The 21,776-nt window shown below is 39.5% G+C and overlaps 1 protein-coding gene across 4 annotated transcripts in view; it reads right to left on the bottom strand.

The window, feature by feature from the left end:
• LOC107097001 (zinc finger protein 710-like) overlaps positions 1 to 21,776 on the bottom strand; it is a 32,670-nt gene that overhangs the window by 5,240 nt on the left and 5,654 nt on the right. For 2 of the 4 annotated variants that reach the window (XM_015393949.1, XM_015393950.1), the window contains exons 1-2: positions 7,231 to 7,373; positions 3,030 to 4,604 (exon numbers count right to left, since the gene is read on the bottom strand). In XM_015393949.1, the coding sequence (XP_015249435.1) occupies positions 3,030 to 4,604; positions 7,231 to 7,275 (1,620 nt within the window). In that variant the 5' untranslated portion in view covers positions 7,276 to 7,373. Of the gene's footprint in view, positions 1 to 3,029; positions 4,605 to 7,230; positions 7,374 to 21,776 lie in introns of those variants that run through there. The other 2 variants (XM_015393951.1, XM_015393953.1) reach the window with 1 other exon arrangement.

Raw genomic sequence — 21,776 nt, 5'->3', positions numbered from 1 at the left:
CATAAAGAAGGGTCATTTATATTGCTAAACATCCCATAGTAACTGCATGTAATCATATTCTTCATATTTTTCAATGTCTCAATGAAAATAAATGAAGAAAAATACTAAAAATAAAATTCCCAATTCACCCATTTCTTGAGTTTTTTTAATCATCAATAATTCTAACTTATTTTTTAGAGCAGGAGTCTTCATCGTTTTCCAGGCCAAGGACCCCAAACTGATGGCCAGATGGAGCGGGGACCCCCTAATTATATATATTATATGCAATTGTGTTATATCAAATTGGTCCTATAGTAACTCTGTTTCAGACGGAGTAATGTAATGAAAGTAATTTCTCCCTGGGATTATTAAAGTATTTCTGATTCTGATTCCTGGTTGATGGGACAGGTGTTGTGAATGAAAACGGTGCCCAGCTTGAAAGAGCTCCTGTCTGTTGCTGAATGTGTGCATTGATGACTGAAAGACATCTTCTGCCTCCATTTATCTATTTGCTACAATGTGTTGAATTCCTGTTAATGTGGATTTAAAGACATTTCAATTAGTGGAAAAAAATTGCAGGGGGGAATATAAAAAAAATCGAACCAACCAAAACTTTCGTGACCCCCATGCAGTACCTCTGTGGACCCCTAGAGGTCGCAAACCCCCTGTTGAAAACCTCCGACTTAGACGATAAATTCTAAATAGCATTATGACAAGAAATTTATAATAAAAAATATAGGATACATTAAATGCCTACCCTTAGCTGGAGGTGTGGTGTTTTTAGGAGGAATGTTTAGTTTCTGCAGCAGAGGGATGATTAACTTTACAACTTTAAACTGATCTTCAGTCTATTCATTTCTGATGCAATAATCCTGAACAGTCCTTTGACCGGTGGTGCTGCTGTTGCTGGCTCTACTAGTATGATTGTTTCCTTTAGCCTAACATCAGAGCTCATATTGATCAATTTATACATTTAGACTTATTGAGTGATTAGAATGGACATAACATTACACTTTAACTAATTTTTTATTTAAGTATTTTACTGATATACTTAATTCTCTCAGCACTGTAGGAGTAATTGTAACTGGCCTGTACCTTTATAACACTTTTTTTAGTCAGAGGACTTGAACAATGCCCTTGACACTAGATTCAGTCATTCACCAATTCACACACTGATGGTGTCACAAAGCATTTGTTGAGTCAAAAAAAAGTTTACGAAAGATTGCCCCCTGAAAACAGCCCCTCCCTTCAATCTGTTTCTGCAGACGGGTCCTATCTGGGTTTTTATTTGGCACCCCGGGGGAAAGTTGTTGTACTGCAATAACTCTGAGCCATGTCTCCACTTGACTTTGGCTTTGACTGGACCATTCTCACACATGAACATACTTTAAATCAGATTAATCAGATACATCATTACTTATTTTAAGGAGCCATTTAATCCATTTGTTAGACAGAGGCAATGCAGAACCTTTGGTTTTCCTTCAGTAAGGACTAATCCTAGTTGAACATAAGCAGCACGATGATGCTGATGAACAATTAACTTTATTGGTTTCTACCACAGATAATGTTTTGTGTGTTTGCTAAATTTTCTGTTTTGGTATTTCCCATGTCCCCTGCACTACTTATAGCAAACTTGAAACTAAATTTTATGCTTTTTTTCCTTTCAGCGTTCTCCCATAAAGGACAGATCTTAGGAGAACATGTCTAACAACTTCATTATGTTCATGTTAATAACAAATCCTCAAAATAAATCCTAATCCTCCCATTTAAGCTTCCTTTCAATGGCTACATGTTCAATCAAGAATATAATTTAAAAGCCCCCTTCTGAAATTTATCCCCTAAATAACCAAGCTGCATCTTCTACCAGACATCTGATTGTTACAAGTGGTTGCTAGAATTTCTACAATTGGCGGCAGATCTTTTAGTTATCAGGCTCAGAACAAACCACCAGTTTTAGTCCATGAAGCCAGCTCCATTGGTCATCAACAGCTCAGCTGTAGAGGTGGTCAGCAGCACTAAATTCCTGGGGGTGCACATCACAGACACCCTCACCTGGAATGTAAACACCACCTCACTGGTCATAAGGGCACAGAAGTGCATGTACTTCCTGCAGAGGATGAGGAGCATGAGAAGCACCATAGAGAGCGTTCTGACCAGCGGTCTCACTGTGTGCTGTGGAGGCTGCAGCGCCTAAGACTGGAGGAAGGTGAGGAGAGTGGTGAGAACAGCAGAGAGTATAATCAAGGTTCCTCTTCTGTCCATTAAAGACATCATCCCAGCGCTGCGTGTCCCGAGCCCGTGACATCATCAATGACCCCTCACACCCCCACCATGGACTGTTCTCCCTGCTGCCCTCTAGGAAGAGGCTTCACAGCATTCGATGCAGGACCATCAGATTCTGCAACAGCTTCTCCCCGAACACCATCAGACTGCTGAATTGTTGAACAAACTAAATCATGACAGACTCTGCATCATATTGATAACACCAAACCAAAATACTGCATATCTGCACCATATATACTAATCCTCTGAACTTCCATATCAATGCGTTTTTGCACCATGTTTTTTTTTCTCCCACACTGTTTACATTTGATCACTGCTGCACTTTATGGAATGGAAATGTTAATTTCACTGCTAAGCTGCTCATTCACTGTCTAAAAGCTGTACAAAAGCGAAATTTCATTTGACAATAAAAGTTGTCCTAGTCTAAGGTAATGACCTATCACTGTAGATATATTTTATACCAACACAACAGGTTTCAAAGATGTATTGAAGATTTTGTTTAAAGCAAAAATAATAATTGTTTAAAACAAACCCTAACACTTGTTGTACCACGATGCCTTTCTAAGAGATACTTTGTGCCACTCTCTTTGCCAGCAGCGAAAAAATATCAAACAAAATTGTTTATAGTAAACTCTGGTTTAAGGACTTCCTGCAGAACTTCTGTTCAGGATAATTCCTTGTTCTAAAGAAAAAAAAGGGCTGCATAAGCAAATGTTTAAAGTGTGTTTGTAATTAAAGGTGTGAGGAGGTAAAATCAGAGGAAGTACCTTATGAGTTAGCGAGTGCTGACGCAAGTGGTGGAGCTGTACAAACTCCAGGCCGCACTGGGAACAGGTGTAAGGCCTCGGGCTCTGATGCTTTAACAGGTGGTTCTGGAGCTGGCTTCGATAAGCGAAAGACTTGTTGCACTCGGTGCACTGGAAGGTGTGGGGGCCTTGGTGACTGGTCTGGTGCCGCTTGAGGTGAGCGTAGGTGGGGAACTCCATGCCACACTGCGAGCAGACGTGGCAGCGGCCGCGCTCGTGCTTCACCTCGTGCGCTCGCAGCTCGCTGGGATAAGCGAAGCCCCGTCGGCAGAACCTGCAGCTGTATGGCTTGACGTCGGTGTGTTGGAGCATGTGTCGCTTCAGGTGGCTGGTTTGGGTGAAGCCCTTCTTGCAAACTGTACACTTGTGAGGCCGCGTTCCTTGGTGGGTCAGCAGGTGCGTTTGGAGGTGACTGGGCTGCTTGAAAAGCTTCCCGCAATGTGGACAGGCATGTGGTTTGATGCCATTATGGCCCAGGATGTGTGTGACCAGGTTGTATTTGGAAGTGTAGGACTTGTCGCACATGCGACACTTCCAGCGCTTCAGACCGTCCCCCACATCCACACAGTAAGACTCGTCAATCTGAATGTTTATATCCAGCCGGTCTACTCTGCGGCCGCCATGACGCCGGGGAGGCTGAGGGTGCGGGGGCTGCTGGTGCGGTGCTCCGCCGCTGCCGTCTGTCCACATCATGTTCTGGCTGTTGTCTTCGTACTCACCCCCCATGCCCATATCTGTAGAATCATAGCTGCCCACCTCACTGGTCTGAAAGTAGCTACTGATAGCTTCTTCCTGCTGAGTGGGCTTCATCATGGCGTTTACCGGATGTTCTACGTCCTCTTCATCCTCTCTGCCGCCTTGGCCATGGGGCCCCATAGGGCGCGGAGTCTGGAGTCCCCTGTGGCCCTGCTCTGCTCCTCTGTGAACCACCTGGGCAGGAGGAGGATGGACATGATGGTTAGGTTGCTGCTGGTTGGTTACTTCCCGCTCGCATTCGGCACAGTTCTTGTTGGGGACTCTCAGTGTGGCCGGATCCACTTGAATTAGGCCTCCTCTGGGAGCCATATTGTTCAACATGTGGACGCAAGACGACATAGCAGTGGTCACCCCTTCCCCTTTCACAAGAGATGCGGTCAAGTCACCGCCTTGAAGGGTGTGACGATCGGGGAGGACCATTTTCGTGTCAACATGTTGTGGTGGCGGCACCTGTTGCCACCTCCTCTGGCTGCAGCTGGGCTGCATCTGGCCGTCTTCTCCTAAGTTGTCTCCGAGGTAATCTCCGTTGGCTCCGATAAGCTGATCCGCGTATTCGTAGTCAACTCCGTCTACTGGTGGTGCAGGGGACTCTTTGGGTTCGCCGGTGTAAAAGCCGTTGGGTGCAATGGTAGCTCCAAACACTTCATTCTGGGAGATGAGACCTAGCACGGCGGCCTGGGCCAAGGACAGCACAACTACGGGATCTGTCTGTGTGCTTATGTCCACCAGCCTGGCCATTACCTTGGGCTCACATCTACCCAGGCGCCGGCTCGCCTCCTCCTGGAAAACAAAAAGGACAATTCATTCTCTTAAATGATGTTTCAGTAGTATAATAAAATAAAAAAGAAGCTTCTAAAAATGTCAGATTTTCCTCTTTGGCAAGATTGCAAAAGGTGTTTATTTTTTTATTTTCTTATAGAATTATAATCAGGTGAAGCTAAAAGTTCCACTTGAGTCCAGACTGGAGCACATTTAAAAACAAAGGTTTTTTTTAGTTTTTACAGCACTAGTGGCTCGTTTCTTTGACAGTATGCTTACAGGAAAGGGGGTATGAGAGAGGGGGAGAGACATGCAGGAAAGGACCACCGTCTGGATTAGAACCCGGGTCGCCCACATCGAGGACTAAGGCCACTGCACATGGGTCGTGCGCACAAACCACTGCGCCACCTGCAAGCCCACAAAGGCTTTTCTAATCTTAAAATTCAGATAGAGTTTATTTTTTACAACAATTTTGGCTAAATTACTTTTTTGAGTTGGTTCCCTCTAATGTTTTCTTAAACTTATACAACTTTTATTGTCATTTTGTACAGACACACGCAGTTTATACAAAATGAAAGTGAATGAGCAGCAGATTAGCAGTGAAATGAACATTTCCATTCCATATAGCGCAGCAGTGATCAAATGTAAACCGTGTGGATGAATGGGTATATAACATAACATCCTACAAAATACGGCATCCAAGGAGTCCATTGATGTAGAAACTGAGATGACATTTGTGATTCAAAGCATTGTGCTGCTCCACACTGACAGATTAAACTTTTACCAAACACCTTCCAATATTCAGAATTAATCAACCTTTTATTCTGTTTATTATTTGGTGTTTATTCACCCTCAGTTCAGGCATCGTAATAATTGGATCGCAGGAGGAATATTTTTTTAGACTGCTTAATCTAAGTAGATTCAAACATGGAAATAAAAAAATTAGTTTTTTTGGCATCCAGGTCAAACAGTTTTTAGAAACCTCAGAAGTTAGAGGATTTAGTGCCAGACAAGCTAATAAATGGTCCTTTTTATATCTGAAAGAGTACAGCGTTGAGTATCTGTTTGTAATTCCAAAATCAGAGATAAAGTTGAAATGAACCAAACAGAAAAATAATTCAAATGAAACAATTTATTTTTTCCAGAAATTCTGATATTTAACTCATAATAATAATTAGATAAGAAAAATAGCCAGAAATACTGTATACTCAATTTGCATTTTTCAGTACTAAACAGAGCTTTTAAAGAGTGAATAGAAAGTATGAACTGGGCCCATCACGCTGAAGGCAGTTTAAAATGTCCACTCTCATATTATCTAGTTTTGTTTAATATATAATAGGAAAACCAGGTTACATGCAGAGCTAAGTGTGGTCCTGATTGATATATTCATTAATTAATCACAAAAAAGTGTTTTATTCTCCTGTATATTGACTCTAAACTGCTTCATTCTTCTACAATCTAAACATATAGCAGGAAACCAGAGCTTTTTATCTCAAATCAAACCTGAACAGACTGGTATTTTTTCTATGATCTTTTGATATGAGTCAGAACAGACTTATATGAAGAACATTTATGGTATAATCTGTCTGGCAAAGGAGTCAGCAATCTTCATCAGTTTTAGGTGGATTTTATTCCTTGATGTTAAACAATTTGTAGATTATTTTCAGGGATGCAAAGAGAAACAGCTCTGGAATCATTTCAAATTTTATTGTGAGGACAGTTCAATTTTTAATCTATCTAAAAAGTTCATAAATATTTTGTAGCTAATAGTTTTTTAAAAGAAATCTGAGTGCGCTAATATTGCTTTTACCACGCCTGAGCTATGGAGAAATTTGTCACTCGATATTATCTACAAAATCTCTGATCCGTAGAGCTGTAGTTTTTAGGTCAGGAATAAAGACAAAGCTTTGCCCGTCTAAAGCAAACCCTAAGATGTAGGGACTGAGACACAGGAAGTATGAAAGACAGCATCCTAATCTACCGTTATAACTATGTATGGTGTGAGTGCTGAGGGGATTAGATGGCCTACTGATCTCCACACATACTGGAGTGCAGGGGAGGTGGAGGAAAGAGGGGAAAAAGCAGAGCAAGATTAAGAAATAAAATATAGAAACCAGCAAGAGAGGAAAAAGATCAGAAGAGGACAAGGAAAGAAAGGGAGGGGGGCTTGGAGTAGACAGTAGTCTAGTGAAGGAGCAGAACAGAGGAGAGATAAATAAAAGGTAGGGATTTACTTAGAGAAAGGAAGGCATTAAAAGAAGAGAGGTAAGCAGCCCCCAAAAGAAAGAAGAGGGAGAAAGAAGGAAAGATGATTACAGACAGAGAAATGGACGAGAGGGAGAGACAGTGGGTAAACTGGAGACAGAGGAAGGAAAAGAAATGCAAAATGAAAGCCGGACTGAATAAAAACTGAGGTAAAAAAAAAAAAAACAATTGGAAGAGCAAGAACAAGAAATAAAGAGTTTTTTAAAGGGCTCTAAAGAAGAAAGATCATAAGTGAATATCTGAGAAAAATCTGCATGAATGAGAATCTGATGAAGCAACTTCTGACCCAAACAAACACAACCTGAGCAGGAAGACGACCACCGACCAATCATCCACCAATCTCTAATCTGAACATGGTACGAGTTAGAGCCGGTGAACTCACCACACTCCTCCTGCTGTGAAGTTTCAGGTGCTTTAAGGACCTCATTCTTCAGCGGGAGTGACAACCGGCTCTGGCTGCCTCAGTTTTATGTGCGAGGGATGGAGGGGAGGCGGGACGAGCGTGAATCCCTCCTCCTCCTGGCTCTCTCCCTGTGTACACTTTTTGAAGTGATATCAGCAGCACTAACAACGTACGGCATAAACAAACTAATGCTCTTCCACCAAGAGAGCGCGTGGCCGGCAGCTTTAATCGTCGGCTCATACATCACGGGTGCAGGAGGCTCCATGATTGTCTGGGGATGAATGGGCTAAGTCACCTCAAAGCTCCAACATATGAGCTCAAACACAGAAGCGAGAAACAATAAAATCAACCTCACATCTGTCTGAGATTATCCATCCACCACTCTCGCCTTTCTCAAACTACTCTCCTCCATCTCTGTCTTACTTCTTTGTTTCCTTCTGTCTCTTCCTCAGCCTCCCTCTCCGTCTTTCCCTGTTTCATCTTTGCATTGCTTTTTTCCTCTTCCTCTCCATCTTTAAGCTCCAGCATTGAGTGATTTCTCTAAAATAACAAAAATAGTTTCAAGACTGTTTCAAGGACAGACCTGAACAGACGTCTATCAGGGCTAGAGGACGAAGACGACAAAGAAAGGATGAGAACGAAAGACATGAAAGGTGACTGACAAGGAGATGAGGAAATGGAAGAGAGAGAGACAGCAGAGGTGAGACTGGATGGAAAGAATCCTCAAGAAAAGAAAAGGAAGGGAGGGAAGAGAGTGGATGAGCGAAAGCGACAGAGGGGGATGGGAAATGAATGCGGTAGAGGTGTCAGACATAGGAGTTAAATATTTTTCCTCTCTTTATGCTTCGTCAACTAGAGCGACAAACTTCCCATCTCATTTTAGCTCATCTCTTCCAGCCTCCAGAAGCATTAGAGAGAAGACACAGATCAGAGAGCCATGAGAAAATCACACTGTGGGCCTTGGGGTCAACAAGGGTCAAACTATGTATCCCATTAGACACAAACAAGAATTATTTTTAAATTTCAAAAATTCATACAGTATATATATAATCCAATATGATCTTGGTGGCTGAACTTTGGTGGACTAATCTGGATCACAGTCCAAGAACACACCCTATGTGGTTAGATAGAAACCATCCAGAGTGGAAATGGCAGAAATCCCTTATATTGGTCATAGCACCATACATCATCAACTTTTTTAATGTTGGACCATATTTTCACAGACTGGCATATAGGTGTAGTGCTATGGTTACCAGCCACTATGGTAACATTAAATATGGCTTTAGAAATAAGCCAACTCAAAAACAATGTGCATGAAAACAGCCTGCTGACCACTCACAATAGTAGTGATTAAGTGAGCCCTGAACTTGTTTTGCTGCACCGAGATGCTGGGAGTTTACAGCAGGAGGAATCACGTGACCTACGGTGCCATGGCTGACATACGTCAAGAATGTGATATAGACCGATGTAATGGTGAGAATCTGGTCATTATTCAACACAGAAACCGTTCAGACGCAAAAAATACATCTGTTGTAAATAATAGAAGTTAATGTTTTAGTGCGGCCCAGTACCAATTGACAAACAAACTGGTACTAGGCTGGGGCCTGCATGCTGCATGCAGAGGTGGGGTTTTGGAGCACTACTTGATAAGGTATTTAGCTTCTTGGAGTCTTTTTATACACAAATAATTATCATTATTTTCAATATGATGGAAATATATTGTTGTGGAAATTTATAAACAACAAAGCTTTCACTAGAGATGCACAGAAAAATCAACTGGTGACGAGAATCAGTTAATTTTCAGCTTATTTAGTCAGTTAGAAACTGAAACATCTGAATTTTTACCTGATCAGTGAACATACCAGTATAATTTATTGTATTTAACTGATTATTTAAGTTATTGAGTCATTAGATTGGTTGAAAGCTATAAACATTTAGCTTTACTTTCAAACCTCTGACACTAATTGTAGCACAAAAAAGAGATAGCAATGAGGCATACAGTATTGCCTGTAAAAGTAGATATGTTTCATTTCTAATACTGACAAAAGTTTAACAGTTCAGCTCTGCATAAAGCATTTCTTTTAGTAGCTTAACAATAGAGCTTTTAGTGCAATTAGTGCAAAAAAGCCAGTCTTTGAATGGCTGGTGGTGTGGTTCTTTTACATACAGTTAAACATATTTATCTGAATCTTTTCTTATGAATGTGTAAATCTTGTGTGCTTGTTTTAATTATCATGTACATGTGTGGATCTTATCCTGTAAATGTGTCATATATGCGAGTTTATTAATATTCAGACTCTTCTAGATCCATAGACAAGTGCAACTCATTCAGGCTTCAGGAGAACAAGACTTTCAGCAGATAACAGGAAGGCCAAAGCTGCTCAGTTTCAGGAACCTACATGATAATTTGGAATTGTTAAATAGCGTGATCTATAACACAGTAGCAAAGTAAGGTTTGTCTTGGTAATACACGCAAAAAGTGATGTTTTTTTTAATAACATACATGGTCATCTCTGCTTCAAGACCATTTAAATGTGAACTCATTGATCATTCTCTTAAAAAAAAAAAAAAAAAGAAAAGAATTACCAGTGATTCCCACCTTTACTATCAATAACAATGGCCTTACCCCGGCAAAATTTCTCAAAGGCTGTTCTGATACCTCTGTACGTCATAGTTCTCATAGTGTAAGGATATTCTGCCATCAAGTTGTCAGATTAGGGCAGTACTAAACTGACGACATTAAATATTTCACTAAATTTTGATTAGTGCATTTTAATCTACTTACACCAAATTGAGTTTATTGGTTTATAAAGCTATATTGGAAATCCACATAAAATAACTGCACATTTATAGGTACATTTCAAATCTTACATTCCGAGTTAACGTGACTAAAAAAGCTGTTTTTCATCAATAAAATAATATTTGATACATTTCAGTAGCTGTTAAAATCCAGGCTGTGAAAGAACCATAGTGTTGCTATAATTGGACGTCAGCACTGAATCAGAGCTGGTGCCTACAGTATGAGTGAAGGACTGGGTCAGTCTTTCTTAAAGGACAGGGACTTTTTTGTGTCAATATGTAACTTTACATTGGATTTGACAAAAATCCCACGTGGGGTTCCCTAAGGTTCCATTATGGGGCCCCTACCATTCGATATCTACATGCTACAAATAGGTCAGTAACCAAATACTAAACTCATTTTTTTCGGACCAAAGGAGAAGCAATCGAGGTGCTTTGGGTAATATGTATGTAGTCATGAACTCATTCCTGAACCTTCACAGGCTCATAAGTAGTGTTGCTTTCTTCAACGAAAATTATAGCAAAATATTGTCGTTGAAGAATCTATATCACGTGATGAGAACTAGAAGAAACGTAAAAGGTGCTTTTGTTACGAGAACTACAATAAAATATATAATACAATACTGTTGACAAAAATAAGACAAAGTGTTCAAAAAACAAAAAATGAGAGCAAGGGATCTTAATTTCCATTAAGTAAAACAAGACGAGAGGAAATAAGCTGACAATCTTTAGTCGCGTTAATATATTTTTCTGTTTACCTCACTAGTTGATCTCACTGCTTAAACTGCAGATGCAGCCATGTCACTCCCTCAATCCCCTCATGGCAATATTCAGATGCAGTTGATTAAAGTGTGAGTGAGTCTGAGTTATGGCTGGGTTATTGTGAAGAAAAAGAAGAAATTATATCCAAACAACCTTTAGCTACCACCAGGTGGAAAATCATGCCAAACGTGTCGTGGAAAAAGATGGGGAGAAATGCGTCCGTAAAATATCTGTGACAAACACAAACATAAAGAGACATATCAAGATCTTCTTGATGCTGTTGAAGATCTCAGTCAACCAGGTCATAAGCATTTCAAAAAAGTTTAAAAAATAATCCACTGGACTTGTTTTCAACGTTTTAAGATGTTCCGCTTCCCATCCAGGAAGCATTCTCAATTCAAAATGTCTGGAGTAGCGTTGAGTTCCTGGCTTATAGAGTAGCTCAAATAAAAGCCTTGTTATGGCTTAGAAAACATGCAAACTGAACCAAAAATCAGTTCTACCTCTTAGTAAAGGGGAGTCAGTTAGGGTCGTTGTTGGCCTGGCTATAAACAGGCGGGATGTTTTGATCCCTTGCATGGTGATGAGGATTGAGATGATAGCGGGAAAGAATCAACTCTATCGCTGCATTTTAAGTTTTGGAGTGCTGAAACCTGAGTCTACTAACTCTGTTTAAGGTTGGTTTTTCTCTCTCAACATAAATGGCTTCCTTCAAACCAACTGTCTTCTTTGTCCAAAATGTGAACAGTCTGGTCCTCAAATTAATGCCCTTTGTCCTTAAGGTGTAGGTGGACAACAGAGTTCTCTCCAGAGGAGGTTGTTCTCCTGTGTTGACCCATGCATTTGTGGAGAGGTTGTTTGGTTTCTCCAATATAAAGATCAGAGCATTCCTCACTGCACTGAACTGCATACACCACTACGCTCATCTTAGGTCTGAGGGTTGTGTCTTTAGGATGCACCAGTCTCAGTTTAAGGGTCTTGTTTGGTTTGAAATTGTTGATAATTTATTTGTTGAGGAATTATTGTTTCATAACAAACAAATAATAAGTTAATGAATAAAAAAAAATGTTAACATTAAGTATTTTCTTGAGAAGAACACAGGAAAGTATCAACAGTATGAACAGAAGCACACTGATGACATCACCACATTCAAAGCTAGTCTGGAGCTGCATTTCACCTCCTGTTAGTAAGTCTCTAGATAATTTTAAATTGTTAGTTTTTTCATTTAGTGGGGGAATAATAATTAACACACTCAGGTAAATCCAAATCAAATTAACTCAGAGCCAGCGGTCATTCACACATGGCTATGCCGAGAGAGGGCCGCTGCAGACGGGCTAACGTTTGCCCTGGCTGCCGTTACCCTCAGAGGTCCGCTAGTTGCCGCGGTCCTCTCAACTTTGCACAATTTTTTTAAATTACACAAAATCAGTAAATGGGCCATATAGTGATGCTTAAAAGTATCAGTTTCTCGCCTCAAATGATCTTAAAACGTACTTTTATTGAACAACAGCAACAGAAAAGAGAACTTTTAACTTAATACTCTGAGCTTTGTGAGCGCTCCATTGAAAGCTGCTGCTGCTTAAATGCATGCTGGGACAGCTGTCAATCTCAAGAACAGACAAGTCTGCTCTGATGCATGCTGGGTAAAGAGGGACTTTGTCCGTTCTCAGGCTGCTGTTCTTGTGAATTGGAACAGTGCTAAGGCTGAAGCTGCTGACGTTTCACGAGTACATGTACGCACAAGTACACATATTAAGAAATGGCCGTTGACTGAGTTAGCCATTGACATTGTGTCTAATGTTAGAAAATAGAAAGTAATTCCCTGTGAAACATCAATGTATTAATTCTTTATTAAGCGAATAATGCTGTGGTTTTTATGTTTGTTGTATTTCTCATTTGAAAAAGTCATGTGCTGAAATATATTGCATTTTATATTGACGATAAAAATAACTGTTCTTACCAGTTAGTAGGAATCCTGAGAGATCTCTGCAGCTGTGTTAGAACTAGAACGAAGCTCATGGCTGCTATGACAATTAAAGCTCTCATTTCCAAATGTCAGCTGTTTTTATTTTATTTTTTCCCAGCTTTCAAAATTTGGAGGAAGAAAACAAAAAACAAACACTTAAGAGGTTACTATTGATGATAATAGCAATGTGGCATATTTATATAATCCTAAAACGTGGAAAGGAACTGAGAGTACATTCCAAAGCTTTTGATTGCTAACTGATTATCTACGCTCCAGACTTTGCCTCATTGGGTAAGTACTTGAACATTTCTGCCCACTAATTTGCAAAAAAAAGCACTGGTCTGCATCTTGCATTGCAGTTATATTTGCATGACCACTAATTCCAGTCATATTTATTCTATGCTTCCAAATCAGGCTGCATAGTCGTACATTTTGTGGTTTTACAACCTTGTAAAATAAAACTTCCAATATTATTTCCTTTGTGCTTCCACAACTTATGGGGTTGTAAAAACTATTTTTAAAAAATACAGTTACAAGATGATATGAGATATCAGCTCAGAGCAAGAAACAGGGAACATTTACACTTAAAAAACAAGTTTGAGAAGAGTTTTATAGGCAGTTTTAAACCTGGGGTCATATGAATACCTTAACATAAAATAAAGTAAAGTAAACCCTTTCCTGGGGATGTACAACAATTAAATTCTAAGCCATTTTGCTTTGCAAGGTTTAAAAACTTCCCAGAGAAATTAAAATAAATAATATATATGACTAGAATTGGAGCGTGTATATTTGTTTTGTTTTTTTTAATGTTTAGCAAAACTTTATCTGTAGTTATCTTGTGGCCTAGGAAGCTACTTGTTGAATATGTGCACATTAAGCACGGACACATAATGAGAGACAATATGTTAAGGTGTTATTGACTGGGAATGGATGATGATTGGATGTTAATGTTAGTAATATGGGTGAATGAATGACACCATGGATGGACGGGGAAATTGAAAAGCAAATAAACTTTGGTGCAGAAAACAGGATGTTTGGGTCCTTATCAGGTTGAATTTTAATGATATAAACATTGTTTTAATAAAAGTTTGTCACAAATGTCAGGGAGAAGTATGACTGAAAAACAAGATGGAGAGAACATGGAGGAAATAGAGGGAAATAGCAGAAGACAAAATGGGGGCGTAATGGAGCAAGCAGAGAGAAGGAGGGAGAGAACAGATGATTGCATGAAATGAAAGAGGGATTGAAGGGGGAGGGGGGGGAGGAGATAAAGAGAGCAGGATGGGAGGGGGGGAGGAATGAGAGAAAGAGAAAATGAGAGGCTGCAGTGGGGGATGGGAGGATGCAGAGTGAGAGCAAAGAAAGACTGAGAGCGAGACAGAAAAACGACAGAAAAAAGAGAGAGATGAGACAGGGAGAGCGAGACAGATGCAGGGAGGGGCAGCGTGCAATGGGAGAGAGAAAGGAGGAGGAAGAGAGGACAGGGAGGGGTGAAACATGATGGAAATGGAGAGGAAAAGAGCAGAAAAACATGGAGGGAGAGAGAGAGAAAGAGGAACAGAAAGGGGGGAGGGGAAGAGAAAAAATAAAGAGGTACAAAAAAGGGAGCAAAAGAGGGAGGAAAGAGTGCACAAAACCCCATTCCCTCTGTTTTTGAGGTTTCACCAACATGGCTGCAGCCAAAGGAGAAATGATGTCTATTTAAATCAGAAATACATTTTTATAACTATTATTATCCAGATACAGGTCATATTCTTCCATCCTGAAAAGGCCCACCAAAACATACGAACCATTTAAGCTTTATTGGTTTTTAGTGTATCACAGGAAATTACAAACTGGTCCCACAGGAGAGAAGAGCCTGGGGAACGTTAGCAGGATCAAACACTGAGTAAAGATGGAGTGGAGCAGCTTCAGAGCTCTATGGGGAAGGCCTGAAAAACGTCAAGGTTAGAGGTGCACCAATCCATCTGCTAGAGCTCAGAACAAGGCTCAATTCTCCCAGTGATCGGCAGGTCAGCCACTGGACTGAAATAAATAAATCACAGTAGGAGCTCCAACTATGTTGCTCCATCAGCACATTAACCAACAGCCATGGGCACCTGAATGGTGGAAAAACTGATAACCTGGTTTCAAAAACCTAGGTTATCATCCTTTACCTCCGAATTGCAGAAATCAAAGCTTTTCATGCTCCACAGGCCAACCTTGAAAGTAAGCAGAAGCATACCAGCAAAACTGGTTCGCGACCAGACTCAAGCGACATTTGATGTGTGCGGATGCAGAAGTCTAATCTGCCCTTAAGCAGTCAGCCTGTTTCTTGCCAGGGGTTACCTCTGAACAAAATATAGCTTTAAAACTCTAAACTCTGGTTATTAAATCAACATATAGGACATGAAAAGTTATGAAAAATACTAAATAAATAGAATTATGAGAAGGTTAAATAAACAAAAAGTTGTATTTTGTAACCTGGACCGTCATTCAGGAAGGAAACACTGTTGGGTTGAGGAGAAGGTCCATTTTATTACGGTTAGATGTCTATACAGCATGCAGCACACTGCAATGAGACTAACAACAGCCAGGGACATGTGCCTCATTCATTAGTGAGGCCCTTCTATCATGCCTTCACTTTCTGTAGGATTAAAACTATCTTTATCATATTGACTCGTTTTATTATTTTTTCTGAGACAGAATCAGAATCTGATTTATAGCCAAGTAGGTTTGCACTTACAAGGAATTTGACTTGATGTTAATGGTGCAGACAAATAATATATATATGCAGAATACAGAATCTATAGCTACATAGAATATAAAACACACAATATATAGTGAATAGCAATGTACTAAAATACACAGTAGGCTGTGCCTCAATGTGAAACAGGTCTGGAGATGCTATATTGGTGTAGCTTCTAGGTCCTGAATGTTTGTTAATGTTTTTTTAATACTCAGGAAAAATAATGGCATGAGCTCAGTGGAGCCGATTTCACAGCAAAGTGTCAAACATTTGCATTAATCACATGTCCAGTATCTTTTTTTCATTTGACATTTATAAATTGGAGACAAAAAAAGAACCAAAATAAAAAATTAACTTTTCAGGTATGAACTGAAGTTTAATCCAGGCTCCTCCTCCTGCAGTGAATTTAAAAAAATGCTTAAGCAGCCCACTAAACTCTACATTTCTGCTAAAATTTGAGGCAAAGACATTTCAAATTAACATTGTTATTAGTTATGCGCTGATGCCATTTTTTGGCCCTGATACCAATACCTGATACTTGACTGTGCAGTATTGGCTGATACGATACCATCTGTTTGAAATTGATGTGTGTGTGTATATATATATATATATATATATATGAAGAACTTTATACTACTTCGATGTAAAATAATTGCCATCATGGCTTTGTCAAGCTGCTGCCTACATTTGTGAAGCAGCAAAAAGACTAATACAAAGTAAATCCTAAAAAAACTTTTTATTGCCTACCTGGAATGGGTGACAATAGTTGAATAAAATTTTAGCTCTCAAAATGGTACCAATGCCCTATTTATTGGTACTCGCTGATACCTATACCACCATTTTAGTGCTGGATCGGGCCCAACCCGAAACTGATATCAGTGCAACACTAATTGTTATTAAATCATACATTTTCAAGAGATTTTCTGCCTTTTTAAATAAATCTGTGATGTCTGGCCTGTTAAAAAATACTTTATTATTATTCATTTAAATGCTGGTTTAGTCTTGTGAACATGTTTCATTACTTATTAAAAGAATAAGTAGTACAAAAAAGTTTAAGATGAAATATTTTTTATGCATATAAGAAGATTTGAAAAAATATATTTAAAAGAAAAAAAGGAGACGCAGCAAAAATATAACAGCACTGTTTAAATACAGAAGACCCTGCAGTTGTGATTAAACTCTCTTATAAATCCTGAAACTCTGTAAACTGAGCATCAGTGAAGTTTTTCTGCATGGAGCAGAAGATGCTCAATTCTAATGTGAGGGAAAAAACACAGGAGCTTAAGAGCAGAAGACAGGCATCATCTTCTGACATTATAGTGTTGGTTCACCAGAGGGCAGCGGAAGATTCGGTCAAACCCATTCAGTGACAAAAGGTTAAAAAAAGAAAAGGAAAAAAAATGAACAGCATGTTGTAGCTACATCTTAAACGTTTTACTTTTTATTTCCCATCATACAGGTCTATCAGGTGAGATCATGGAGCTACTTGTGCTTTAAAATACACAGCCAGGATCAGAGAACCCATAGGGATCGTATAGAGCTCAGTGGCATGCAGGCATTCCTCCAAAGACGCCTGGCTGATACTTGGTGCTGTTATACTTTAGACACAAACAAAGAGGTAGTCTACACCAGGTTCTTCAGAAAACCCTGTTCCAGCAGTAAACATGTGAGTTAACTGCATCAGGCTATGAGCTGCTAATCAGGTACTGAATGAAAAACTGCTAAAATATCGGTTCAAACTGTTTTAAACCATCGAAAAGAGAAGAAATGTCGCTCCCCCACATATTGCTGTGCACCAGTGGCCAGGTGGCTGAAATAAGTTCTGCATTGTCTAATGATTAAAAGTTAAATACATAAAAGTGTTAAAGATCAACCGATGTAGGTTTTTTAAAGCCCAACACTGATTATTACAGTATTGGGCTGCATTATGCATTTTGAAGTGTCGACTACTGAGCAGCTGAATGGAGCAGACCTCAGCTGAGAGCCATGAGCCGCCCATCATCAGCCGGAGGAGGGGGGCTGGTAAGGCAGGCGGAGGGAAGCATGGGGCTGCGGGTGTCCAGACTACCGTCACCTGGTCAGGTGCGGTTGCTCCGTCCCCCACTGTCTCCCTACCCCATTCTCACACACATCATCCATGATGATTAATGGTTATCAATGGTTATTCAGCCCAACCAATGTTTCATACCCTATTCAGAGACCTTAAGGACCAGCACCACATACCCTATAGAATCATTCTATGACCTCTTTAATAAATCTCAATTAGATAAGACACCTGAGAGGGTTAATCTGTGAATTTTACTCGTATTTGAGCAAACCTGTAACTTCTAGCATCTAAAGTTGTATTCTCACAGCCGTATGAAAGGAAAAGAAATACTAGTCTTAAATCAATTCACGTTTATTTACTTCCTTCCTTCTTTAATGTGCGGTATATTACCGCCACCTAAAGGGCTGGAGGGAGAACGTTTCTATCTCTTGTTAAATCTTCTAATGTGAGCAAAGTTGAGAGCCTCTGTGATTTAAAAACTGCATTTCGTATAATCGTCATTGTGTTGTAAGTATATTTGATTGTAGGGACTCAAATTGTGAGAATTATTTAGTTTACGATTCTCACAATTTAGAATTGATTCTTTTTGATGCGATCAAATTTCAAATTGGATCGCTGGTATTGAACACTTTTTTAGGCTGTTAGCTGACATTTATGGTTGTGTAGTTATATAACATATGCACAACTATTATATTAACAATCAACAGCAAATGAATTAAGAAATTATAGTGAATGATACCTATAAAGACAGTGGAAAATTTTTTTTTGAAGAATTCATTTTAGTTTTTAAGCATCGATCTTTAGGAATTATAATGAGAAACAATATAGAACTAGAAATGAGTGTTTTTTGGTCTCCAGTGGCCTTTATTTTGTTATTTTGAAAAATATGGAAACAAGAAAGTGGGTTAGAAGAAAGGGGAGGGGCATTCAACAAATTTCAGCATGGCCGGAACTCGAACCTGCAACAGCTGCTATGTGGGTCCTGGGCTCGACCTCCATGCCATGCAAACACCCCTGGACATTTGATTTTTCATATTAAAACAGTCTAACAAGGAACGCCGGACCAGTAGGTAATCAGCAAAGAGCTGGAGCCATATTCCAGCATGAGAAGATTAATTACAGCCATTGAAACGACCCTAAAATCGATGCGATAACAGCTCAAGTCCTGCCCTTCTGATGATAAATCAAACTGGTCCAGTGTGTCCAGTGATCCTACTCTGGATCTCCAAGAACTTCTCTAGATTCAAGGAAACTCTGAGTAAAATATTTAGAAGAATCCTTAATGTGGCTCCAAGCTTTGATGTGAAACCTGCATCAAGGCGCCTTAATGACCAGAGGTGACAGCGAGGTCTGCGTCTTTCTCTCGGCAGGGAAATAAAAACAGCTACACAGCTTTAAAAATCACAAAGTACTTGCTGAGCTTTTCTTTTTGATTTAAAGCTAAGATACTGGAGGAATAATTACAATCCATTCCATCCATAGGATAGAACATATTTGCAGGTACGGATTGTTGAGCCCTGTTAAAGGATAATATGAAGAACCAATCAATTAACTGGCTTTATGTCTTAATTAATGTCACCCCTCAGGATCTTTTCTGAGCCGATATAGGCCCTCCATTTTGTTCCAGTTCATCTATATCTGCAGCACTCATCACTCTTTCTTTACATTTCCACAGCTTTTTTCTTCCCTCCATGCCTTTCCCTATCTGTCCATTTCCTGCCTGCTGCTGTCCCTGCTCTGACTTCAGTACAGCTTTTTCTCCCTCGGCTGGCATCTCTTCCACGGTTTTCTTTTAATGCACAAACCACATGGGGGCCGGGACCTTTCCGAATCCACTCACAGACCCACATAAAACATTTCTAGTAAAAGCCCTGAGGGGGGGAAATTCTCTCATCTTGTTCTGCAGCGGGCAGGGATCTGTAACCCAACAGCGCCCCCAGACCTCCAACTGAGACTGAATGACTGTAGAGTGCTGGTGGAGGTGAACTAAGCATGTTCTTACCTCTAGTTACACATATTTAATATGTGAAGAAGCAGCAATGATCTAGTAGAAGTACTTAAGAGTCATGTGATAAGGATTATTGACAACACATGCCTGTTCTCTATACTAAAACCAAACTATATTAAGTGCATCAACCAGAAATTATTAGAGATGCATCAAATAATTTAGCCATGGATCCTTGATCAGCTCTGTCTGGTGATAAATCGGTAAACTTCTGAAGGATATCCATCTCTAAAACACACTGAACGTGTTAAAATAAAAAGCTTCCCACTTCTTATAAGAGCATAATCTAAAAGCATGAACCTTCATCCAAGTTTTAAGATTAATAAAACTGCTTAAATCAATCAATCGATGCTTTGCAGCTTAAATGCGAATTCTTTTAATAATCTCTCCTCTTTTTTAAGATTCAAAACATAATTTACACAAAAAAATAAATAAATTGAGCTAATATAACATACCATGTTATATTAGCTGGGATTGATAAAGTAATTTTGAACCCAAAAACAGAAAGATATTGGTTATTTTTCCAACTAATATCAATAGTTTTTGTTTACAGCACTTGGGATGCAGGAATGAGACGTCATCTTTCAATAAACATAAAAGTATTGAAGCAAAGAAATGCATTATCAGCTGTAAACCTGGTATCTCAGTATTACCGACCTGAGCCCTGAGCAGAGGGAGAACCGCACAGCAGACACACGTGTGCATGACAGGACAGAGAGGGAAGCAGGGATGTAACAATGCATGCACACTATGACACACTCAGCTAAAATTACACTGAAGAGGCCATGAACTAGGCCACTACTCTGCATTAGGCTGCAAGCTGGAAGGCAGCTGAGCGAGTGCAGGGGAAGATGATCCTAAAATCTACACCTAAGATAGGGGTGTAAATAAATGCATCCATCCAACAGCCGACCATCCAACGCATTGGCACGTCCAGAAGAGTATTGATTCATCTTTATTTTTATCCATTTGCTCCTGGATGTTATTCTGACTCCCGTGCTGCGGTGGCGCTAAACCTATTTTGCCCTCCTTCCTCGCTTCCTTTAGCCACTACCCTCTTTCCGCTTGAACACACACACTCGCGGAAACACAGAGGCATTTTTATTCTTCAGTCAATGAGGTTTTCATAGACCTAAGTGGAGTACAACCTTGCTACTTCTGTTATTTGCTGTTCTTTCTAAAATAAAATGCACAGATATTACAGCTTTCATTATTTCAAATTTGAAACATTGTCTAGCTTGTAAGGTAAAAACAAATTAACCAATTAATCTAATCATATCGGGGTATATTCTTGAGTTTCGAAAATAATCGAATCGTGGGCTCAGAAAATTGATACTGAATCGAATCGCAATGATGGGTGTTAGATTTTGTTGTTTTGATCACATCCTATCAAACCCAGCTGATGAGGGAGAGGCAACATTCAGTTAAACTTTAAGGAAGATTAAATATGACTGATGCCATTAAATAAAACGCCCTCTGAGTTTATGCAATAACCCACAACTACAATGAAAACGGCATAAAATGGTACGCCTTTAGCTTAACCCACAATGAAAACAAAGTGCAATGAAAGCAATGTGATATCAGGAGCTCTGTGCAGGTTTTGGAACAAAAGTATTTTACTGTCATTCAGAGGGTGAATAATTAGGTTATGGAGGGAAATTAATGCAATGCTGTTTTAAAGCCTTGTACTCGTAATCTACAGATTTTTTTTCTTTTACTGCACTTGGTGTCGGTCTAAACGGGTCATCTGAGATCCTCCAAAGGATTCTGATACAAATCAAAACCACCAGCATAGATGTTTCATGTAAATGGATGTTTTCTTTTCTGCTTCACTGATTCAAGACCAGAGATATGAAAATCCTCTAAAAGTGGAAAACACACAGTTGCATTTGCTTTTATTATAAATGAGGCCAAATAAATAAAGGTCAATGTTGACTGGTTAGCCAAATGCTGCACATGTTTGCTTTGTTTTTAAGAGTGACCCATAGCACATGTGTGTCGCAAGAACATAAACGTCATCCAAAAACACTTAAAACCTTGCATAACATAATTTTGATGTGTTTTATATCTACAAAGATAAAAAGAACATTTATTTTGTTGTCCTTATTTTATTCCTGATTTTCACTGGAAGAAATTTAAGTCCAAGTACATTAGTTTTTCTTAGGCCCCGTCCACACGAAGTCAAAACGAACACGAAACGCTAATATTTTCCAGAACG

This window comes from Cyprinodon variegatus, unplaced genomic scaffold (genome assembly GCF_000732505.1).
Source record: "Cyprinodon variegatus isolate N-32 unplaced genomic scaffold, C_variegatus-1.0 Scaffold664, whole genome shotgun sequence".
Classification (NCBI taxonomy): domain Eukaryota; kingdom Metazoa; phylum Chordata; class Actinopteri; order Cyprinodontiformes; family Cyprinodontidae; genus Cyprinodon; species Cyprinodon variegatus.
This window is presented reverse-complemented; position numbering and strand designations above follow the sequence as displayed.